The sequence below is a fragment of the Anolis sagrei genome, chromosome 8 (assembly GCF_037176765.1).
Source record: "Anolis sagrei isolate rAnoSag1 chromosome 8, rAnoSag1.mat, whole genome shotgun sequence".
Taxonomy (NCBI): Eukaryota; Metazoa; Chordata; class Lepidosauria; order Squamata; family Dactyloidae; genus Anolis; species Anolis sagrei.
The window spans coordinates 8,751,858-8,775,432 of record NC_090028.1 but is presented as its reverse complement, the minus strand read 5'-3'; the positions used below and the strand labels follow the sequence as shown (position 1 = coordinate 8,775,432).

The 23,575-nt window shown below is 43.8% G+C and overlaps 3 protein-coding genes across 3 annotated transcripts in view; 1 reads left to right on the top strand and 2 right to left on the bottom strand.

Moving 5' to 3' along the window:
- PRMT7 (protein arginine methyltransferase 7) overlaps window positions 1-742 on the bottom strand; it is a 65,687-nt gene extending 64,945 nt beyond the window's left edge. The window contains exon 1 of the mRNA XM_067471019.1: window positions 674-742. The gene's annotated coding sequence lies outside the window, so the exon portion shown is untranslated. The remainder of the gene's footprint in view (window positions 1-673) is intronic.
- An 89-nt stretch (window positions 743-831) lies between these two features.
- Window positions 832-13,708, top strand: SLC7A6OS (solute carrier family 7 member 6 opposite strand). Its single transcript, XM_060787872.2, has 5 exons — window positions 832-1,047; window positions 8,109-8,456; window positions 9,868-10,071; window positions 10,352-10,469; window positions 13,158-13,708. The coding sequence occupies exons 1-5, from the start codon at window positions 874-876 to the stop codon at window positions 13,280-13,282; spliced, it is 969 nt and encodes a 322-aa protein (XP_060643855.2). The 5' UTR covers window positions 832-873; the 3' UTR covers window positions 13,283-13,708.
- A 2,068-nt stretch (window positions 13,709-15,776) lies between these two features.
- SLC7A6 (solute carrier family 7 member 6) overlaps window positions 15,777-23,575 on the bottom strand; it is a 71,349-nt gene continuing 63,550 nt past the window's right edge. Inside the window, exon 10 of the mRNA XM_060787870.2 lies at window positions 15,777-20,852. Coding sequence (XP_060643853.1) covers window positions 20,779-20,852 — 74 coding nt within the window. The 3' untranslated portion in view covers window positions 15,777-20,778. The remainder of the gene's footprint in view (window positions 20,853-23,575) is intronic.

The following is a 23,575-nucleotide window of genomic DNA, read 5'->3' as shown; positions in this document are numbered from 1 at the left end:
GGTAGTCCTTTGTGATATTATACATTTTTCTCAGGAGGAGGCGGTGGTTCACAGTATCATAGGCTGCTGACAGGTCTATGAAGACAGCTCCTGTGATCTGCTGCCTTTCAAAGCCATTTTCTATGTGCTGAGTCAGGTTCAGCACTTGCGATGTGCACCTTTTGCCTTTCCTGAAGCCAGCTTGCTGTGGAATCAGACAGGGGTCTATTTCTTCCATAATTCTATGCAGAATGAGTCTCTCCAGAACTTTGTAGAGGTGGCACAGCAGGGAGATTGGTCTGTAGCTTTTTAGATCAGTGCATAGGCACTGAGAACTAGGAAGCCCTGGCCCTTGAGCACTCTAACTGGAGCTCAGCTGTGACCAGCAGTGCTGCGGAATCCGAAGAGGCATGAATGGAGGAACGTCATCTTCGGGCTACGAGGGATCTCGTAAGGAAGTAAGGACTTGTTGGAGTTGAAGTCCAACACACCTGGAGGGCCCAACTTGGCCCATGCCTGAGAAAGCATCTTTTCCCTCAGAATGTGATGTAAACAACGCTTTCTTTCGATGGAGCGGGTGCAAAAGGAGGCCCAGCGCACTCTGCACATGCCCAGAATCACTCTTGGCTACAGTTTCCACTTTCCTTGGCTACAGTTCACCTTCCCACTTCCTCCCATCTGTTTTCCCACCTACCTGTCACTTCAGCGCCGGCCTCACGCGCCACCCGCCGCCGCCATCTTCCCAAGATGCAATGCGGCCTGCTTTGGGGTTTTTTCAAGAGAGAGGAGAGTCTCAGCCAATCCCGTCGAAGGGGCGTGGCCTGAGCGTAGGAGGCGACGGAGAAAGGAAGCCTCCTTCCCGTCGTGCCCCGCGCGCGGCCTAGTCCGGTTGCCATGGAGCGCGCGGCGGTGCTCCGCGTGAAGAGGAAGCGCGGCGGGCCTCTCCCAGTGGAGGCTCTGGTTCTGGCCTGCAAGCGGCTCCGCACCGAGGCAGGCACCGCCGCCCCAGCCGCTCAGCATGACGTGGAGGAGAACCTTTTCAAGCTGGTGGCCACCCTGACCTCAGAGGTAAGGCAGATTGAGGCCCTTAAAGTGCCATGGCCTAATGTAATGGTGTTCAACTCTTTGCCAAAAAGTCCTGGGGCCTCTTCTAATTATAAATCCCAGGATTCAATAGCACAGGGTCCTAGCAGTTAAAGTGGAGCCAAACTGCATTAGTTGTACAGTGTAGATGCATCCCACCCAAAAGACCTTCGAAAGTGCAAAGAGATATATGACTTACTACTTCATCACACTAGAGAATGAATCCACTTTAAATCTGGTTTCTGCCTCCTAATCTAACTTTCTGTTGTTGTTCATTCGTTCAGTCGTCTCCGACTCTTCGTGACCTCATGGACCAGCCCTCGCCAGAGCTCCCTGTCGGCCGTCACCACCCCCAGCTCCTTCAAGGTCAGTCCAGTCACTTCAAGGATGCCATCCATCCATCTTGCCCTTGGTCGGCCCCTCTTCCTTTTGCCTTCCACTTTCCCCAGCATCATTCCCTTCTCTAGGCTTTCCTGTCTCCTCATGATGTGACCAAAGGACTTCAACTTTGTCTCTAGTATCTTTCCCTCCAGTGAGCAGTCGGGCTTTCTTTCCTGGAGGATGGACTGGTTGGATCTTCTCGCAGTCCAAGGCACTCTCAGCACTTTCCTCCAACACCACAGCTCAAAAGCATCTCTCTTCCTTCGCTCAGCCTTCCCGAAGGTCCAGCTCTCACATCCGTAGGTGACTACAGGGAATACCATGGCTTTGACTAGGCGGATCTTTGTTGCCAGTCTGATGTCTCTACTCTTTACTATTTTATCGAGATTGGACATTGCTCTCCTCCCAAGAAGGAAGCGTCTCCTGATTTCCTGGCCACAGTCTGCATCTGCAGTCATCTTTGCACCTAGAAATACAAAGTCTGTCACGGCCTCCACGGTTTCTCCCTCTATTTTCCAGTTGTCAATCATTCTTGTTGCCATAATCTTGGTTTTTTTGACGTTTAGCTGCAACCCGGCTTTTGCGCTTTCTTCTTTCACCTTGATTAGAAGGCTCCTCAGCTCCTCCTCGCTTTCGGCCATCAGAGTGGTGTCATCTGCATATCTGAGGTTGTTAATGTTTCTTCCAGCAATTTTCACCCCAGCCTTGCATTCCTCAAGCCCCGCACATCCTCGCATGATGTGTTCTGCATACAAGTTAAAAAGGTTGGGTGAGAGGATGCAGCCTTGCCGTATGCCTTTCCCAATCTTGAACCAGTCTGTTGTTCCGTGGTCAGTTCTGACTGTGGCTCCTTGGTCCTTGTACAGATTCCTCAGGAGAGAGGGAAGGGGGCTTGGGATGCCCATCCCACCAAGAACTTGCCACAATTTATTATGATCCACACAGTCAAAGGCTTTAGAATAGTCAATGAAGCAGAAGTAGATGTTTTTCTGAAACTCCCTGCCTTTCTCCATTCTCCAGCGGATATTGGCAATTTGGTCTCTCGTTCCTCTGCCTTTTCTAAACCCAGCTTGAACATCTGGCAACGCTCGCTCCATGTATTGCTGGAGTCTTCCTTGCAGGATCTTGAGCATTACCTTGCTGGCATGAGAAATAAGGGCCACTGTACGGAAGTTTGAGCAGTCTTTCGCATTTCCCTTTTTTGGTATGGGGATATAAGTTGATTTTTTCCAGTCTGATGGCCATTCTTGTGTTTTCCATATTTGCTGGCAAATGGCATGCATCACCTTGACAGCATCATCTTTTAAGATTTTAAACAGTTCAGCTGGGATCCCATCGTCTCCTGCTGCCTTGTTGTTAGCAATGCTTCTTAAGGCCCATTCAACCTCACTCCTCAGGATGTCTGGTTCTAATTCATTCACCACACCGTCAAAGCTATCCTCGATATTGTTATCCTTCCTATACAGATCTTCTGTATGGTCTCGCCACCTTCTCTTGATCTCTTCAGCTTCTGTTAGGTCCCTGCCATCTTTGTTTCTTATCATACCAATTTTTGCCTGAAATTTACCTCCAATGTTTCTAATTTTCTGGAAGAGGTCTCTTGTCCTTCCTATTCTGTTGTCTTCTTCCACTTCCATGCATTGCTTATTTAAAAATAGTTCCTTATCTCTTCTGGCTAACCTCTGGAATTGCGCATTTAACTGGGCATATCTCCCCTTATCCCTGTTTCCTTTTGCTTTCCTCCTTTCTTGGGCTACTTCCAGTGTCTCAGCAGACAACCATTTTGCCTTCTTGGTTTTCTTTTTCTTTGGGACGTACTTTGTTGCTGCCTCCTGAACAATGTCTCGGACTTCTGTCCATAGTTCTTCTGGGACTCTGTTTACTAAATCTAGTCCTTCAAATCTGTTCTTCACTTCCACTGTATATTCGCTAGGAATGTTAGTGAGATCATATCTAACTGGTCTGTGTATTTTCCCTGATCTCTTTAGTTTTATTCTACATTGGGCAATAAGAAGTTCGTGATCTGAGCTACAGTCAGCCCCAGGTCTTGTTTTCACCGACTGGATGGATGTCCGCCACCTTTGGCTGCAAATGATGTAGTCAATCTGATTTCGGTGTTGACCGTCTGGAGAGGTCCATGTGTAAAGCCGTCTTTTAGGTTGTTGGAAGAGAGTATTCGTTATACACAGCGAGTTTTCCTGGCAAAATTCTATCAGCCTGCGTCCCGCTTCATTTTGTTCTCCCAGACCATGCTTGCCTGTGATCCCAGTTGTCATTTGACTTCCCACCTTGGCATTCCAGTCTCCTGTAATGAAAATAATGTCTCTTTTTGGTGTATTATCCAGTAGTTCCTGCAGATCCTCATAGAACTGATCTACTTCTGCTTCTTCAGCAGCTGTGGTTGGGGCGTATATTTGGATCACTGTAATGTTGAAAGGCTTTCCTTGCACTCGAATTGAGATCATTCTGTCATTTTTTGGGTTGTATCCAAGCACCGCTTTAGCGAATTTCTTATTAATTATGAAGGCTACTCCATTTCTTCGATGTTCCTCTTGTCCGCAGTAGTAGATCTGGTGGTCATCTGATGTGAAGTGGCCCATTCCAGTCCATTTCAGTTCGCTGACCCCCAGAATGTCTATCTTTAGTCTTGACATCTCACCAATAACAACATCCAATTTGCCCTGGCTCATAGATCTTACATTCCAGGTTCCTATGGTGTGTTGATCTTTAGAGCATCGGATTCGTCGTTCGCCTCCAGTACCGTCGGCCGCTAGCCTTCCTTTCGGCTTTGAGCTAGCTGCGTCATCACATCTGGGGCTAGTTGAACTTATCCTCTGCTCCTCCCCAGTAGCATTTTGGCCATCTTCCGACCTGGGAGTCCCATCTTCCAATGGCATACCGACATATCTCTGGTTGTACTGGTCCATTTAGTTTTCTTGGCAAGGATACTGGAGTGGTTTGCCATTGCCTTCCCCAGGGATCACGCTTGGTCTGACCTCTCTGCCACAACCGTCCCGTCTTGGGTGTCCCTTCACGGTTTCGCTCATGACATCATTGAGGTGCTCAAGCTCCAGCGCCCCGACAAGGCGATGATCCTTTGCTGGAGGATCTAACTTTCTACTATGCAGGAAAAGCACAATCCTGGCAGGTGGCCACCCACCCTCGAATAATAATAACAGTAATAAACAAACAACCAATTCACAATGGAAAAAGAAAATGAAGGAAGACTGCCTTTTCTAGATGTCCTAGTCATCCGCAAACCAGATCAACAATTGGGTCACACCGTTTACAGAAAACCCGCACACACAGATAGAGATCTACATCAAAACTCCAACCATCACCCAAGTCAAAAAAGAAGCACCACTAAAGCTTTGGCAGACCGTGCAAAAAGAATCTGCGAAGCCCACCTCCTCCAAGATGAACTGAACCACCTCAACTGGGCTCTCCAGGCCAATGGAGACTCGACCTCAGACATCAGAAGAGCTGCAAGACAACCAAGAACAAGCCATGAGAATAAAGACAAAGATCCACCCAGAGGAAAAGTGTTCTTGCCATACATCAAGGGAACCACTGGCTGCATAGGGAAGCTGATGAGGAAACACAACATACAAACTACCTACAGACCCACCAAGAAAATCCAACAAATGCTACATTCAGCAAAGGACAAGAGGGATCCTCTCACCTCTGCAGGAGTCTATCGTATACCATGCAGCTGTGGACAAGTCTACATAGGGACCACCAAACGCAGCAGCACCAAACACGAATCAAGGAACATGAAAGGCACTGCAGACTACTTCAGCCAGAGAAGTCAGCCATAGCAGAGCACCTGATGAACCAACCTGGACACAGCATATTCTTTGAGAACACAGAAATGCTGGACCACATCAACAACCACCATGTCAGGCTACACAGAGAAGCCATTGAAATCCACAAGCATGTGGACAATTTCAACAGAAAGGAGGAAACCATGAAAATGAACAAAATCTGGCTACCAGTATTAAAAAAACTCTAAAATTACAACAGCAAAACAGCAGAGAGGAAACAACCAGGCACATCTTAACACCACTCAACAGAACATTTTCCCAGGCTCAGCCAGGCCTTCAAATGCTAATGAAGGTGGTCAGCTGAAACATTCACACCTAGCCCCAGCAGACAAAAGTCCTTTGTCTCACCCTGGTCATTCCACAGATATATAAACCCATTTTCCTATTTCCAACAGACCTCACTACCTCTGAGGATGCTTGCCATAGATGCAGGCGAAACGTCAGGAGAAATGCCTCTAGAACATGGCCCTATAGCCCGAAAAAACCTACAAGAACCTAGTGATTCCAGCCATGAAAGCCTTCGACAATACATTAAAAATGTAATGTTAGTTCGTGTTACCATCAGAACTCAAAAACCACTGGGGGAATTGACACCAAATTTGGACACAAGACACCTAACAGTCCAATTTATGTCCTCCACTCAAAAACATTGATTTTGTCATTTGGGAATTGTTGTTGCTGGGATGTATAGTTTACGTACAATCAAAGAGCATTCTGCACTCCACCAATGATGGAATTGGGCCAAACTTAGCACACAGAACTCCCATGACCAACAGAAAAGACTGGAAAGGTTTGGTGGACATTGACCTTGAGTTTGGGAATTATAGTTCACCCACATCCAGAGAGCACTGTGGACTCAAACAATGATGGATCTGGACCAAACTTGACACAAAAATTCCATATGCCTAAATATGAACACAGATGGAGTTTGGAGGAAATAGACCTTGACATTTGGGATTTGTACTTACTGGGATTTATAGTTCACCTACAATCAAAGAGCATTCTGAACCCCACCAATGATGGAATTCAACCAAACATGGCATACAGAACTTCCATGACCAACAGAACACAGTGGAAGGGTTTGGTGGGCATTGGCCTTGAGTTTGGGAGTTGTAGCTCACCTACATTCAAAGAGCACTGTGGACTCAAACAATGATGGATCTGGACCAAACTTGACACAAAAATTCCATATGCCTAAATATGAACACAGATGGAGTTCGGAGGAAATAGACCTTGACATTTGGGATTTGTACAAACGACAGAAATGGGCCAAATTTCCCACACAGAACTCCCATGACCAACAGAAAATACTTAAGGCCATCCAGTCCAACTCTCTTCACTAGGACAAGAAAATATAATCAGAGCCCTCCTGACAAAGAGCCATCCAGCCATAAATATAGATAGATAAATATGATTCTCTCTCGCACACACACAGATATAGTATCATAGATTTGAAAGAGACCCTTCAAGAAGGACTATGATATGTTGCATATTCCAGAGTAGGCAAGCCAGACACTCTCCACATCAACACTGACAAAGAAACAACAAGAACTACTGTTTACTCACAAGCAGAAAGGAATTACATAGATTAGAAACCAACACTTTCTCATTACTTTATTTTCCAGATCACCAGACTGGGTCACAGCAATGCCTGGCAGGGGACAGCTAGTCTAATTATAAATCCCAAGATTCAATAGCACGGGGTCCTAGCAGTTAAAGTGGAGCCAAACTGCATTAGTTGTACAGTGTAGATGTAGCCCACCCAGAAGACCTTGGAAAGTGCAAAGAGATATATGACTTACTACTTCATCACACTAGAGAATGAATCCACATTAAATCTGGTTTCTGCCTCCTAATCTAACTTTCTGCTATGCAGGAAAAGCACAATCAAAACCATCCTGGCAGATGGCCACCCACCCTCAAATAATAATAATAACAACAACAATAATAAATAGATTTCTAGCATTAGAAGAGACCCCAAGTATCTAGTCTAACCTTCTGCTATAGAAGAAAAGTACATTTAAAATTCTCCCAACAAATAACCATCCAGCCTCCGTTGTGATAATAATACTAATAATAATAATAATAATAATAATAATAAGCATTATTATTATTCACATCCTCTGAGGATGCTTGCCATAGATGCAGGTGAAACGTCAGGAGAGAATACTTCTAGAACATGGCCATATAGCCCGAAAAACCTACAACAACCCAATAATAATAATAATAATAATAGTCATCATCATCATATAGAAAAATATGGTGCTTCCATTCCCCTACCATCTAGGGCAGTGGTTCTCAACCTGGGGTCCCCAGATGTTTTTGGCCTTCGACTCCCAGAAATCCTATCAGCTGGTAAACTGGCTGGGATTTCTGGGAGTTGTAGGCCAAAACACCTGGGGACCCACAGGTTGAGAACCACTGATCTAGGGAATGGAAGCACCATCAAAGCACCCCTGACAGGTGATCATCCAGCCTTTGCTTAAAAGCTTCCAACAAAGGAACTTCCATTGGACTCCAAGGCAGAGAGTTCCACAGTTGAACAGCTCTCCTTACAGTCAGGAAGTTCTTCCAAATGGTTCAGGTGCAATTTGAACCATTGCTCCAAGGCTTAGTTTCCAGGGCAGCAGAAAGAAAGAATGCTCCATCTTCCTTGTCATATTCTTTCACGTATTTATACATGGCTATCATGTTTCCAGACCTTTGATCATGCCTGTTGGCACAACTTTGTCCCTATTGCCTTCTACCTTTCCAAGCTTTGTTGTCTGTGCTAGCAAGTCATTCCTTCTCATGATATGGCCAGAGCTTCTGAGGTTAAACATGTGATTTTGCTCTCTTCAGGATGAACCTGTCCAGAAGTATGTCCAAGATGCTATGACCAAAGAGAAAGCCGCCCAGCTCCTGCGACCCTCCCGAGGAAGCGCCCAGAGAGTGATCGAGGACCTTCGCTCTTCCAAAAGAGCCGAGAGGCAAGAAAGTCGCTATCGCCTGGTTGCCAGCCATCGTCCGAATTTCACTGATGGAGAAAACGTTGTCGGTGATATAAATGGGAAAACGTTAAGTGAAAGCAACCACTTGGACTCTGGAACTTCTCAGCAAGAAACCTCTGAAATCTCAGGCTGTTCTGGTGGATTCCAGTTGTTTGATATCATACAAGAAGATGGAGAGGAGAAAGACCCTGTTTTGCAGGTTGGTAGTCTGTTCTGAGCAGTCTGCTACCTCTCTTGAAATTTTATTTACTGTATATACTCGAATATAAGCCTAGTTTTTCAACCCTTGTTTTAGGCTGAAAAAGCCCCCTTTGGCTTATACGCGAGTCAAGGCGATTTATTATTTTGCTCTGTCATTACTATTATTTTATTACATTTATTATTTTACTCTATTTATTATTATTATTATTTTACTTTACTGTTATTATTACATTTATTATTTTATTTTATAATTGTTATCATTACATTTATTATTGTACTCTTTATGATTATTATTATTACATTTATTATTTTACTGTCTTTATTATTATTGGAAGGATACGTAAGCACTTTTACACTGAAGAGGGTTAGGGCAGTCTTATCTTAAATTACAATTTTATGTAAATATTCAAAACCATTTAACCTACTGATGCCTCAATTAATGTAATGTTATTGGTGTCTATTTTCATTTTGAAATGTACCTGTAGCTGCTGAATTTCCTACTCTTGGCTTATACTCGAGTCAATCCGTTTTCCCAGTTTTTTGTGGTAAAATTAAGTGGTTCGGCTTATATTCGGGTCGGCTTATACTCGAGTATATACGGCAGTGGTTCTCAACCTGGGGTCCCCAGATGTTTTTGGCTTTCAACTCCCAAAGATCCTAACAGCTGGTAAATTGGCTGGGATTTCTGGGAGTTGTAGGCCAAAAACATCTGGGGACCCCAGGTTGAGAACCACTGATATACGGTATTTATTTCCTGTATTTGTATACCGCCTTTCTAAGCCAATCAGCGACTCAAATGTTAGCAAACCTCTGATTTATCTAAAGCAGGCATCCTCAAACTGCGGCCCTCCAGCTGTTTGAGCCTCCAACTCCCAGAATTCCTGACCATTGAACAAGCTGGCTAGGGATTCTGGGAATTGGAGGCCAAAATACCTGAAGGGTTGGCATGGAGTGCCGTTACCTTCCCGCAGACGCAGTACCTATTCATCTACTCACAGTTGCATGTTTTCAAACTGATAGATTGGCAGAAGCTGGGGCTAACAGCAGGAGCTCACCCCACTCCCCAGATGTGACTTGCCGACCGTCCAGTCAGCAAGTTCAGCAGCTCATCAGTTTAACCCACCAGGGGCTCCATTTTTATGTATGTTTTTAGCGAATTAAAAAAGGAAGATGCTGTGAAATAATCATTTTTCATATATTATTGGAGCAATTTCTCCTCCTCCCCATGTGGGTTAGCCTTAAACCAAGACTTAAACATGTCAAGTTGCAATTTGCTTTGTGTTCAACATCTGGAAACGAAATTGATAGAAAAGATGTAAAACTAGTTAATGATTATTAGATTATTAATATTCCTCCCTTTCTCTTGTTTTAATGGGATCCACAGTAATAATACTGTTTTAATCTAACAGAAGCCAGATGATCCGGATGTGATTCTCTGCAATGCTGTAGAGATGATTCGTGAGCGTTTAGTAGTGTCTGACCCTAAAAAAGAAGAAGAGCCGAGTTCAAAAGACGGAGACTATGTTTATGATATCTACTATATGGAAACGACGTCCCCAGGTTGGATTGAAAACATTCTGTCTGTACAACCCTACACTCAAGATTGTGAGCTGGTAAGCATGCCATGAGACCACAAGATACCTGCTAATAACAACAGTTGGTTTACTGACTCACAAGGGTATCTGACTCCTACTTTACTTCAGTGGCTGACATTTTGTCCTATAGTGCAAGATTCGCACACTTCAATGAATGCAGATAACATTGCAGAAGCCATCGTGTTTTCCTTCTTTCTTTTTTATTTTTCCTTCTGGGGTGGTTATATTGTTTGTTGTGTGCAGAACTGTGGTTGTGGCTTCCCCTCCTCTGAGAATGCTTTTTGATACTGACCCACAGGTGGACGAGGAGCACATCTCTGAAGAAATCTATGAGGACGAGGATGATGAAAACAATGAGAATAACTGGCGCAACGAGTACCCTGATGAAGATGAATTTCCTGAGGGAGATGAAGATGGTATTGCTGTTTTGATTAATAATACTAATAAGTAATATTCGCTTCCATTAAAGACAAACTGGGGCTGAAAGAAGCTGGCAGAAGCTGGGGCTGAAAGCGGGAGCTCACACCGCTCCCAGGATTCAAACCTGTGACTTTTTGATCAACAAGTACATCAGCTCAGCAGTTTAACACACTGCACCACTGGGGACTCCATAAAATAAATTTACTATTAAATACATGGTACAAATAAGGCTAAAAACCTTGCAAAACTACACCTCCCATGATTCCATACTATTCTGCAGTGTAGGTTCACCCCAGGCTGAGCCCTTAAAAGTCCTCCTTCCCTATATATATCAATACTAGCCGTCCCCTGCCACACGTTGCTGTGGCCCAGTCTGTGTATATGTGTTTTGTGTGTGTATATATTTGTGTATGTGCGTTTGCGTTTATATATGTGGTTTTGCACATGTGTTGTAATGTTTTTTTTTTTGCTTTTTAAGTCTCATCTGCTGTGTTTTTCAGTGTTTTTATGAGTGATGGTCACTTGTTGGCTTGATATGTGTATTGTGTCCAAATTTGGTGTCAATTAGTCCAGTGGTTTTTGAGTTATGTTAATCCCACAAACGAACATTACATTTTAATTTATATAGACTACCCATCCCCTGCCACGCGTTACTGTGGCCTAGTCTGTGTATATGTTTGTGTGTGCATATATTTATGTATATGTGCATCTCCCTCTACGTCCCGCCTCAAAGTTTAAGATAATCCAGGAGGCCCTGCTCTTGCTCCTGCCAGCGTCGCAAATACGTCTGGCGGGGGTGAGAGACAGGGCTTTCTCAGTTGTAGCCTCCCTCCTGTGGAACAGTATTTCTTGCTGTTTCTTTGTCAGTGTTGATGTGGAGATTGCCTGGTTTGCCCACTCTGGAACATGCAACATATCATAGTCCTTCTTTAGGGGTCCCTTGCAAATCTATGATACTATATCTCTCTATATGTGTGAATCATATCTATCTGTCTATATCTATGGCTGGATGGCTCTTTGTCAGGAGGGCTTTAATTACATTTTCTTGCCCGGGTGAAGGGAGTTAGACTGGACAGCCTTAAGCATGGGGGTTCTGTGTGGGAAGTTTGCCCCAATTATGTCATTGGTGGGGTTCGGCATGTGCTCTGATTGTAAGTGAACCATAAATCCCAGCAATTACAACTCCCAAATGTCAAGGTCTGTTTCCCCCAAAATCCTGTGTTCATATATAGGGATTTGTAATATTCATGCCAAGTTTAGTCCAGTTCCATCCTTGTTTGAGTCCACAGTGCTCTCTGGATGTAGGTGAACTACAACTCCTAAACTCAATGTCAATGCCCACGAAAACCCTTCTAGTGTTTTATGTTTGTCATGGGAGTTTTGTGTGCCAGGTTTGGTTCAATTCCATCATTGGTGGAGTTCAGAATGCTTTTTGATTGGAAGTAAACCATAAATCCCAGCAACTACAACTCCCAAATGACAAAATCAATTTTTTTGAGTGATGGTTATAGCTTGGGTTAGTAGGTGTCTTGTGGCCCAATTTGGCGGCAATTCGTCCAGTGATTTTTGAATTATGTTAATCCCACAAATGAACATTACGTTTTTGTTTATATACTAGCCATCCCCTGTCACGCGTTGCTGTGGCCCAGTCTGTGTATATGTGTTTTGTGTGTGTATATATGTGTGTTTGTATATATATATGTAAGTGGCTTCGCGCATTCATTGTAATGTATTTTTGGTTTTTTGGTTTTTTAAGTCTCTTTTGCTGTGTTTTTCTGTGTTTTTACAAGTGATGGTCACTCGTTGGGAAGTTTGCCCCAATTCTTTCGTTGGTGGGCTTCAAATGCTCTTTGATTGTAGGTGAACTGTGAATCCCAGTGACTGCAAATCCCAAATGTCAAGGTCTATCTCCCCCAAACTCCATCTGTATTCATATTTGGGCATATGGAGTATTTGTGCCAAGTTTGGTCCAGATCCATCATTGTTTGAGTCCACAGTGCTCTCTGGAGGTGGCTGAACTACAACTCCCAAACTCAAGGTCAATGCCCACCAAACCCTTCTAGTGTTTTCTGTTGGTCATGGGGGTTCTGTGTGGGAAGTCTTCCCAAATTCTGTCGTTGGTGAGGTTCAAATGCTCTTTGATTGTAGGTGAACTATAAATCCCAACAACTACAACTCCCAAATGACAAAATCAAATTTTTTTGAGTGGAGAACATACATTGGGTTGTTAGGTGTATCATGTTCAAATTTGGTGCCAATTGCCCCAGTGGTTTTTGAGTTCTGTGAATACCACAAATGAACATTACATTTTTATTTATATAGATGGTCACTCGTTGGTCTGAGAGGTGTCTTGTGTCCAAGTTTGGTGTCAATTCGTCCAGTGGTTTTTAAGTTCTGTTAATCCCACAAACGAATATTACATTTTTATTTATATAGATAGCATTGCTCCTCCTTATATTAGTGTTGAATGGCAGTGTTCCTCTCAATTGTCCTCTCATCTGCTTGACCATAGAAAACAATGATAACCCTATTGAAGAAACTAGAGCTAATGCAATTTATTCAATGCAGTTTTCTGAATCAGTGCCCATGAACAGGCCTAAAAACCAAGACACTAAGAAAAAAAATATATTGTTGAGCCCTGTAATAGCTGTATGGTACCAAACACATTTTTGTTTTTCTCTTAGATTCTGAGAATGGAAGCATCAGCGATGAAGACTGTGGCTATATCAGGAGAACGTGGGAGAAATATCAGTCGGATGTTTTACGGGAGTTTGAATACGATGGCTTGGAAGAGCTGGATTCTGAGTAGTTTGCTCATTCTGTGACAAGACCGCCTCAGATGTTCTTGGCATCACAACTCTGCCAGTAATATTATTTGTGTACAGTGAGTACTATATTTCTTTCTCCCATAAGTCTTGATGGCTTAGCTATAGCACTGAGCATGGAGATGGGAAATATTCGGAAATATTTGAAACATCCTTCTGAAGTTAGAAAGGGTATTTCAGTCAATTCCTGAAAGACATCTTAAACTTTTCAGATGAACTACAACACAACTAGAAATATTTACAGAGCTAAGGATGTGTGTTTTGACAGACCTTTGTGTTTGGTGTCGTAAATTAATCTTTGTAACAAGACCATTGCTCATTCTGTGTGGACCTTTGCACTTTAGTATTACTGGGTTTCCAAGTAATACACATGTTTTGGACTTTGATATGTAAATAAAAGGTAGTTTTCATTCCGTTGTTTTTGTGATTTCTTCCCCCCCCCCCCCCCCCTACAAGGAAAATGCAGGGAACAAAATCAACCTCTGTACATGGCATTCATTGACCTTGCACAGGCATTCGACACTGAATCGCAGCGCTCTCTGGACCATCCTCAAAAAAATTTGGTGCCCTAACAAATTTGTGAACATCCTGCGGCTCCTCCATGATGGCAACAGTCTTGGACAGCAATGGCTCCCAAAGTGACCCACTTAAGGTGGAATCAAGTGTCAAACAGGGATGTGTTATTGCCCCAACTTTATTCTCCATCTTCATCGCTATGATTCTTCACCTTGTTGATGGGAAGTTTCCCACCGGAGAGGAAATCATCTGTCTGACAGATGGCAATCTATATAACCACAGCAGACTGAAAGCCAAAACCAAGGTTACAACATCTATTATAGAACTCCAGTATGCTGATAACAACATTGTCTGTGCGCATTCAGAAGACGACCTCTAAAGCCACTCTAAACACCTTCGCAGAAGCATATGAGAAGCTCGGCCTGTCATTGAACATCGAGAAAACCAAAGTGCTGTTCCAGGAGTCACCAGCCAGTCCCTCTCCAATGCCAGAAATACAGCTTAATGGTTTAACATTAGAAAATGTTGACCATTTCTGCTACCTTGGCAGCCACTTCTCCACCAAAGTCAACATTGACACAAAAATACAACACCGCCTGAGCTCTGCAAGTGCAGAATTTTTTTGAATGAAGCAGAGACTGTTTGAGGACCGGGACATCCGTAGGGAGACCAAGGTGCTTGTTTATAAAGCTATTGTCCTCCCAACCCTGCTATACGCCTGCAAGATGTGGACTGTCTACAGACGTCACATGCAACTCCTGGAACAATTCCATCAGTGCTGCCTACAAAAAATCCTGCAAATCTCCTGGGAAGACAAGCAGACAAACGTCAGCGTGCTGGAAGAAGCAAAAACCACCAGCATTGAAGCGATGATCCTCTGCCATCAACTCCGCTGGACCGGCCATGTTGTCCGGATGCCCAACCACCGTCTGCCAAAGCAGTTGCTCTACTCCAAACTCAAGAACGGAAAATGAAATGTTGGTGGACAGGAAAAGAGATTTAAAGATGGGCTCAAAGCCAACCTTGAAAAACTCTGGTATAGACACTGAGAACTGGGAAGCCCTGGCCCTTGAACGCTCCACCTGGAGGTCAGCTGTAACCAGCAGTGCTGTAGAATTTGAAGAGGGAGAAAGAGAGAAACGTGCCAAGAGGAAGGCGCGTCAAGCCAACCCCGACCGGGACTGCCTTCCACCTAGAAACCAATGACCTCGCTGCAGGAGAAAATGCAGATCAAGAATAAAGCTCCACAGTCAACTACGGACCCACCGCACTCTGCACACTGACCCTGGTAGACTATCCTCTCCAGACAACGGGGGATCGCCTAAGTTTCTGAGACTCCAAGCGGGGAGGGGAGAGCAGATGTGCTTGGCGCATAGCCAAGATGGTGTACTTGGCCATGCCATCTAGTACAACCCTCTTCTTCCAGGCAGAAGGGCATCATCAAAACTCTACTGGCAGATGGCCATCCTGCCTCTAAACTAATTAATATGCTTCAATAAACGTTCTTGTTATTTTTATCAACTTATACCAGCCTCAGTGTGAATACCTTTGTGGTCAAACCATTAATCAAGTCAGCTTTTAACAGCCTCTAAGAAAACTACAGTGACACAGAGTGTGTTACTGAACAAACTCTCAATAATACCTCAGCCTGTTTATTAGTAATATGGTGGCAGCGGGAATCTTTTGAAGAATCATTTTAAGTCTCTCAGTGCCTAGCTTTGAAATATACAGTTGGTTCAACAACCATACTCCCTCTATTTTTTGGTGAGCTAGTCAGTAGTGGTGGTGTCATCGTTGTACTCTGGCTGAGCAGTGTTGTGGGATTATTTTATAGGCATTTCCCGGTCTGATAAAATCATAATTTAAAATCTTCTCTGCTACCCTCCTGCTATTGTTATAATTTGGTTGGCAGTTGTGTGATTGCTATAACAGTCATCTTTCGCAAATAAAGGAGCAGCACTGTCAGGTTGTGATTGTTTTATTCCCACACAGTGGAAGTGTAATTTCCTCCCCACATACACCCGAAAGTTCTTCTATACACTCAAATGATATAAAAGCCAACTGGATAGGATCAGGTACTATCCAAATGTCCTTAAAAAAAAGAAAAACACATTTCAACAGTAGTTTGGAGTGTTGCAATATTCAAGAGGGGACAGTTCACAAGAATTGCCATGTCCATACAGTGAAGTGAAATAACGTAGTTGTTGCTGCAGAGACTGTGTTTGGGAGTCTCCAACGAACCCGATGCTTTATTGCAGTTTGTAGTAGATTAAACCTGTTACAAATAGATGGAAACTGTGATACACATTCGAGAGGCTAGTGTACCGAAGAGCTGCAGATTCCATCTGTCATATATAAACAGCATAAGCCAGGAGTGCATAGATGGAAAACAATGTTTTTGAATCTCAGAAGACATAAATAGTACACCAATTTATCAACATATGCATCAGACTGAGTATGTCTATTACAAAGTACTGAAAACAAACATATGCCAACTTCACCTTTTCTCAATATCACAGTAGTTTGAACTCCTTTGCTTAAAGGGCTATGCACTACAGTACTTAAACCTGTCATCTACGAGGGTTGAATGAAAAGTAATGCCTCCACCTTCGTTACTTGGGTTTGGATGGGAATGTTTTAATAAATCAAACGCAAAAATAATCCTCTTTAAACTATTCACTTTTGGACATAATCACCAGACAATTGGGATACATTTCTGCCAACGATGAATGAGTTTTCTGAAGCCGTCACAGAAGAAGTTGACACTTTGTTCCGCAACTAGCATCTCACAGTTCTCTCATCCTGGGTACCCATCGTGCACAGATCTTCCGATAGCCAAGTAGCCATTGTGTCCAATTCTGGGCACCACAATTCAAGAGAGATATTGACAAGCTGGAATATGTCCAGAGGAGGGCGACTAAAATGTTCAAGGGTCTGGAGAACAAGCCCTGAGGAGCGGCTTAAGGAGCTGGGCATGTTTAGCCTGAAGAAGAGAAGGCTGAGAGGAGATATGATAGCCATGTATAAATATGTGAGAGGAAGCCACAGGGAGGAGGGAGCAAGCTTGTTTGCTGCTTCCCTGGAGACTAGGACGCGGAACAGTGGCTTCAAACTACAAGAGAGGAAATTCCATCTGAACATGAGGAAGAACTTCCTGACTCTGAGAGCCGTTCAGCAGTGGAACTCTCTGCCCCGGAGTGTGGTGGAGGCTCCTTCTTTGGAAGCTTTGAAACAGAGGCTGGATGGCCATCTGTCAGGGGTGATTTGAATGCAATATTCCTGCTTCTTGGCAGGGGGTTGGACTGGATGGCCCATGTGGTCTCTTCCAACTCTTTGATTCTATGATGCTAAGTAAAGAATTAATGTGATCCACACTTTCTTGTGAAATGCTGATGATGCTTGATTTTTTTTTTCTGAGTGATACGACGATCGTCCTGAATCAATCTGTCAGCATCCTGGGTACCCATCGTGCACAGAACTTCCGATAGCCAAGCAAAGCAATAATGTGACCCACACGTTCTTGTGAAATGCCAATTATGCTTGAAATTTCTCTCTTGAGTGATACGACGATTGTCCTGAATCAATCTGTCAACCTTTTGCTTGTGAAACTCGGTGGTTACTGTCACAGGACGTCTAACTCTTTGTTTGTCACGCAAGTCAAATGTTCCCACCTCAACATCTTTAAACTTACTCACCTAACAACGCACAGTACTCACACCAACACAATCACCATAAACAGCTTGCATTCTCTGATGAATTTCCTTTGGGGTGACACCTTCTGCTGTCAAATATTCAAAGACTGCACGTTGCTTGAGTCGCATTGACCGACCGTCTGCGCAGGGTTCCATACTTTGTACTTTAACAACACAACCGTTCAATGCTAAGGTTTCCCACCAAAATGGAACTGTAGAGGAGAGTCTACTGAACAAGCCAGCTTCGTTTATATTCCCTACTCTAGGGAAGAATTGACCGATCGTCTGTGCAGGGTTCCATACTTCACACTTTAACAAAACTGTTCAATGCTAAGGCTTCTAGCCAAAATGAAACTATAGAGGAGAGTCTACTGAACAAGTCAGTACCTGCCTCATACCAGTAATGCCACCTGTTGAGGAGTTATGAAGGTGGAGGCACTACTTTTCATTCAACCCTCGTAGACAGCTGTGTCAAATCCCGAGTTGAGTTTTGTTCCGATTTAACACAGATGTGATTGGTTGGACAAGCCATGCAAAAACGCCTGCGGAAAGAGATATTATGAACGAAGCCCTTTTGGTCTTTGGACTCACCAAAGCAATTTATTGAATGTGAAGGAAGACCTTTCAGGTACGAAGGTGCAGACAGGTTCAAGGCAGCAGTGTGCAAAGGGACAAAGAGGGACATCCCATCACAGCGAAAGCAGCAGGCCGTCGGAATAGAGTCAGGAGGCACATGGAGATCAATGCTACACTGTCAAGACGCTGTCTTTTGGACCAGATTCAAAGTGGGTTGCTGTGCGTTTTTCGGATTGTATGGCCATGTTCCAGTAGCATTCTCTCCTGACGTTTCACCTGCATCTGTGGCTGGCAACTTTGGAAGTTTGTTGGAAGTGAGGCAAGTGGAGTGTACCTATATCTGTGGAATCTCCTGCTTCTTTATTTACTGTCTTGATTCATGAGTGGTCTAGAACATCGATTCTAGACCATTCTTGACAACCATCGTGTCACATTACATAGAGAAGCTACAAACACGCAAACAATTTCAGCAGAAAGGAGGAAACAATGAAAATGAACAAAATCTGGATACCAGTATTTTAAAAGTTCTAAAATCAGGACAGTAAATAAAGAGCAACACTCTGAAAACTGTGGAATTCCAGACAGGAAACAATCAGGGTCACAACAAAGGATTCCCCTTGCAGGAAGCAGTCAAGCTTTGAAGCTGCAAGGCCATTTGGTGCTAAACAAGGTGGCCAATTGCAACATTCACACTTACCTCCAACATGCAAGAGTTCTTTCTCCCACCCTGGACCTTATTTCACACTTGCCTAGTTTCCAATAAATTTCACAACCTCCAGCTAACACTTCCCAACAAAGGAGTCCCCCAGACAGGAAGCATCCAGGCTTTGAAGCTGCAAGGCTATTTGGTGCTAATCAAGGTGGCCAATTGCAACGTTCACACTTGCCTCCAACATGCAAGAGTTCTTTCTCCCACCCTGGACCTTATTTCACACTTGCCTAGTTTCCAATAAACTTCACAACCTCCAGCTAACACTTCCCAACAAAGGAGTCCCCCAGACAGGAAGCATCCAGGCTTTGAAGCTGCAAGGTCGTTTAATGCTAACCAAGCTGGCCAATTGCAACATGCACACTTGCCTCGAACAGACAAGAGTTCAAACAGACAAGCACCAGAATCAAGACAGTAAACAATGAGCACCACTCAGAAATAGGGGAACTCCTGACAGCAAACAATCAAGTGCCAGTTAACACTTCCCAAACAAAGTGTGCCTCCAGGCAACAGAGGCCAAACTACCTCTATGCACATACCCTCACTGATTGACTATGCAGCTTCGTGGCTACTCAGTGCTGTCCAAGCTTGCTAATTGCAAGTTCGAATGTTGAAATTGACACCTGCCAAACAGAGGGTGCCTCCAGGCAACGGAGGCCAGGCTACCTCTATGCACATACCCTCGCTGATTGAATTTGCAGCTTTGTGGCTACTCAGTGCTGTCCAAGCTTGCTAATTGCAAGTTCGAATGTTGAAATTGACACCTGCCAAACAGAGGGTGCCTCCAGGCAACGGAGGCCAGGCTACCTCTATGCACATACCCTCGCTGATTGAATTTGCAGCTTTGTGACTACTCAGTGCTGTTCAAGCTTGCTAATTGCAAGTGCAAAAGTTGAAATTGACACCTCCCAAACAGAGGGTGCCTCCAGGCAACAGAGGCCAGGCTACCTCTATGCACACACCCTCGCTGATTGAATTTACAGGTTCGTGGCAACTCAGTGCTGCTCAAGCTTCCCTATTGGAACATTCACTCTTGCTTCAAGGATTCTTTCTCCCACCCTAGACATTATTTGACAGGTATATATATACACTCCACTTGCTTTACTGCCAACAGAACCTCTGAAGATGCCTGCCACAGATGCAGGAGAAACGTCAGGAGAGAATGCTACTTAAAACATGTACTTACAGCCCGAAAAACTCACAGTAACCCAGTGATCCCGGCCATGAAAGCCTTCGACAACACAAAGTGAGTCGTTGTTAGGCACTGCCAATTTTCCCCACATGTGGATACATTCAACCATGCTGGAAAGGAAACATTACAACACAACAAGGTGGCATTTGTAACAGCAAGTAACATACACAATTTGAATCACACACACATACCCATAATAATTTTTTCAAGGCCAAGTTTAAATATGCAAATAATCTTTCGCGTTTGCATAGTGTCACTTTTTCTCACGTCTTTGCACCAAAACGGCACGTGCAAAATTTTTTGTTCGTGAACTCAGTACACAAGCGTGGTAAGCAAAGGATGTCTTCACAGGGTTGTTGTGAGTTTTATGGCCATGTTCCAGAAGCATTGTCTCCTGATGTTTCGCCCACATCTATGGCAGGCATCCTCAGAGGTTGTGAGGTGTATTGGAAACTAGGCAAGTGAGGTTTATATATCTGTGGATCAGTTAACTCCTGTATGTTATGTATTCCAATAGTCTGGAACGGAGCACTTGCTGCCTGGGTCCCTGTATGTAATCCATTCAATTTGATACCTGAGTGCTTGTCCTAAGACACTCTTTGTTTCATGGCTGAAAAGCATTTATTGTTTTGAGTCGTGAGTTTTATATGCCTGAGAAGACTGGCCTTTTACAAAAAAAAATACAAATAAAACCGCCCGAGATCATGACACAGTATGATCCGGCAAGAACCCCAGTCCGACAAGAAGTCCAAAATTCAGCGACGCCTTCCGTCCTCTTTATACAGACTCGGTTTCTCATTTTTCATTGAAACTGTCCATTTCTGTCAACACGGAGTAACAAAGCAGTTGCGTGGCTCGCGTGACGGCACCTGCAGAAGAAGCAGAAACAGACCATTACCTTTTGGAAAATGGAAATCTCCAGATCCTTTTGGGGATTTTGTGAGCTTTGGAAAGAGTGACCTTGTTAGAAGTCATAACCTTTTGGAAAATGAGGCCATAACCTCTTGGTAAAAAGGTTGATAATAGTACAGTGTAATACAATATAATACTACTAATCGACAAGGTCCCCCATGACCTTCTGGCAAGGAAACTAGTCCAATGTGGGCTAGGCAAAACTACGGTGAGGTGGATCTGTAATTGGTTAAGTGGACGAACACAGAGAGTGCTCACTAATGCTTCCTCTTCATCCTGGAAAGAAGTGACGAGCGGAGTGCCGCAGGGTTCCGTCCTGGGCCCGGTCCTGTTCAACATCTTTATTAATGACTTAGATGAAGGGCTAGAAGGCAGGATCATCAAGTTTGCAGACGACACCAAATTGGGAGGGATAGCCAATAGTCCAGAGGACAGGAGCAGAATTCAAAACGATCTTGACAGATTAGAGAGATGAATGGCCAAAACTAACAAAATGAAGTTCAACGGTGACAAATGCAAGATACTCCACTTTGGCAGAAAAAATGAAATGCAAAGATCCAGAATGGGGGACAATGCCTGGCTCGAGAGCAGTACGTGTGAAAAAGATCTTGGAGTCCTCGTGGACAACAAGTTAAACATGAGCCAACAATGTGATGTGGCAGCAAAAAAAGCCAATGGGATTTTGGCCTGCATCAATAGGAGCATAGTGTCTAGATCTAAGGAAGTAATGCTACCCCTCTATTCTGCTTTGGTTAGACCACACCTGGAATATTGTGTCCAATTCTGGGCACCACAATTCAAGAGAGATATTGACAAGCTGGAATGTGTCCAGAGGAGGGCGACTAAAATGATCAAGGGTCTGGAGAACAAGCCCTATGAGGAGCGGCTTAAGGAGCTGGGCATGTTTAGCCTGAAGAAGAGAAGGCTGAGAGGAGATATGATAGCCATGTATAAATATGTGAGAGGAAGCCACAGGGAGGAGGGAGCAAGCTTGTTTTCTGCTTCCTTGGAGACTAGGACGCGGAACAATGGCTTCAAACTACAAGAGAGGAGATTCCATCTGAACATGAGGAAGAACTTCCTGACTGTGAGAGCCGTTCAGCAGTGGAACTCTCTGCCCCGGAGTGTGGTGGAGGCTCCTTCTTTGGAAGCTTTTAAACAGAGGCTGGATGGCCATCTGTCAGGGGTGATTTGAATGCAATATTCCTGCTTCTTGGCAGAATGGGGTTGGACTGGATGGCCCATGAGGTCTCTTCCAACTCTTTGATTCTATGATTCTATGATAATAATAACATATTATAATTATATATTTTATATTAAATGTAATATTACTAATAATATTACAGTATAATGTTATAGTACAATGTAATATATAATATTAATATTGTGCTTTTGGTAGGAAGCCTTAGGATTGAATGGTTGTGTTGTTAAAGCACAAAGTATGGAACCCTGCGCAGACGGTCGGTTAATGCGACTTAAGCAACGTGCAGTCATTGAATTCTTGACAGTAGAAGGTGTCACCCCAAAGGAGATTCATCAGAGAATGCAAGCTATTTATGGTGATTGTGTTGATGTGAGGTGTATCCAATTGTCTGGTGATTATGTGGGAAAGCTAATAGTTGTAGTTAAAGAGCATATTCTAAGGATTATTTCTGCGTTGGATTTATTAAATTATTCCCATCCAAACCCAAGTAACGAAGGTGGAGGTATTATTCATTCAACCCGTGTGTGTGTGTGTGTGTGTGTGTATGTGTGTGTACACTAGCTGTACCCTCCACGCGTTGCTGTGGCCAACCTTCCAACTCCCTCTTTCTCTCCTTCTTTCCCTCCTTCCTTTGCTCCCTCTTTCCTTCCTTCCCTTTTCTTCTTTCCTTCTCTCCTTCCTTCCTTCTCTACCTCTTTCCTTCCTTCCCCCTTTTTCTTTTCCTCCCTCTTTCTCTCCTTTCATTTCCTCCATTTCTCTCCTTCCTTTGCTCCCTCTTTCTTTCCTTTTTTCCCTTCTTTCTTTCTCTCCTTCCTTCCTCTTCTATCTCTTTTCTTCCTTCCCCCCTTTTTCTTTTCCTACTTCTTTCTCTCCTTCCTTCCTTTGCTCTTTGCTTCCATTCTTCCTTCTCTTTCCTTCTTTCCTGCCGTCCCTATTTCTCTCCTTTCTTTCTTTCCTCCTTCCTTCCTTCCTTCCTTCCTTCCTTTCTCTCCTGTCTTCCTTCTCTACCTCTTTCCTTCCTTCCTTTGCTCTTTGCTTCCATTCTTCCTTCTCTCTTTCCTTCTTTCTTTCCCTCCCTCTTTTTCTTTCTTTCTCTCTCTCCTTTCTTCCTTCTCTCCCTTTTTCCTTCCTTCCTTTGCTCTTTGCTTCCTTCTCTCCTTCTCTCTTTCCTTCTTTCTTTCCCTCCCTCCCTCCCTCTTTTTCTTTCTTTCTTTCTCTCTCTCTCCTTTCTTCCTTCTCTTCCTCTTTCCTTCCTTTGCTCTTTGCTTCCACCCTTCCTTCTCTCTTTCCTTCTTTCTTTCCATCCCTCTTTTTCTTTCTTTCTCTCTTTCCTTTCTTCCTTCTCTACCTCTTTCCTTCATTCCTTTGCTCTTTGCTTCCATCCTTCCTTCTTGCTTTCCTTCCTTCTTTCTTTCTTTCTCCCTTTCCTTCTCCCCCTCTTCCTTTCCTTTTTTCTGCATCGTCATTTAGCTTTTG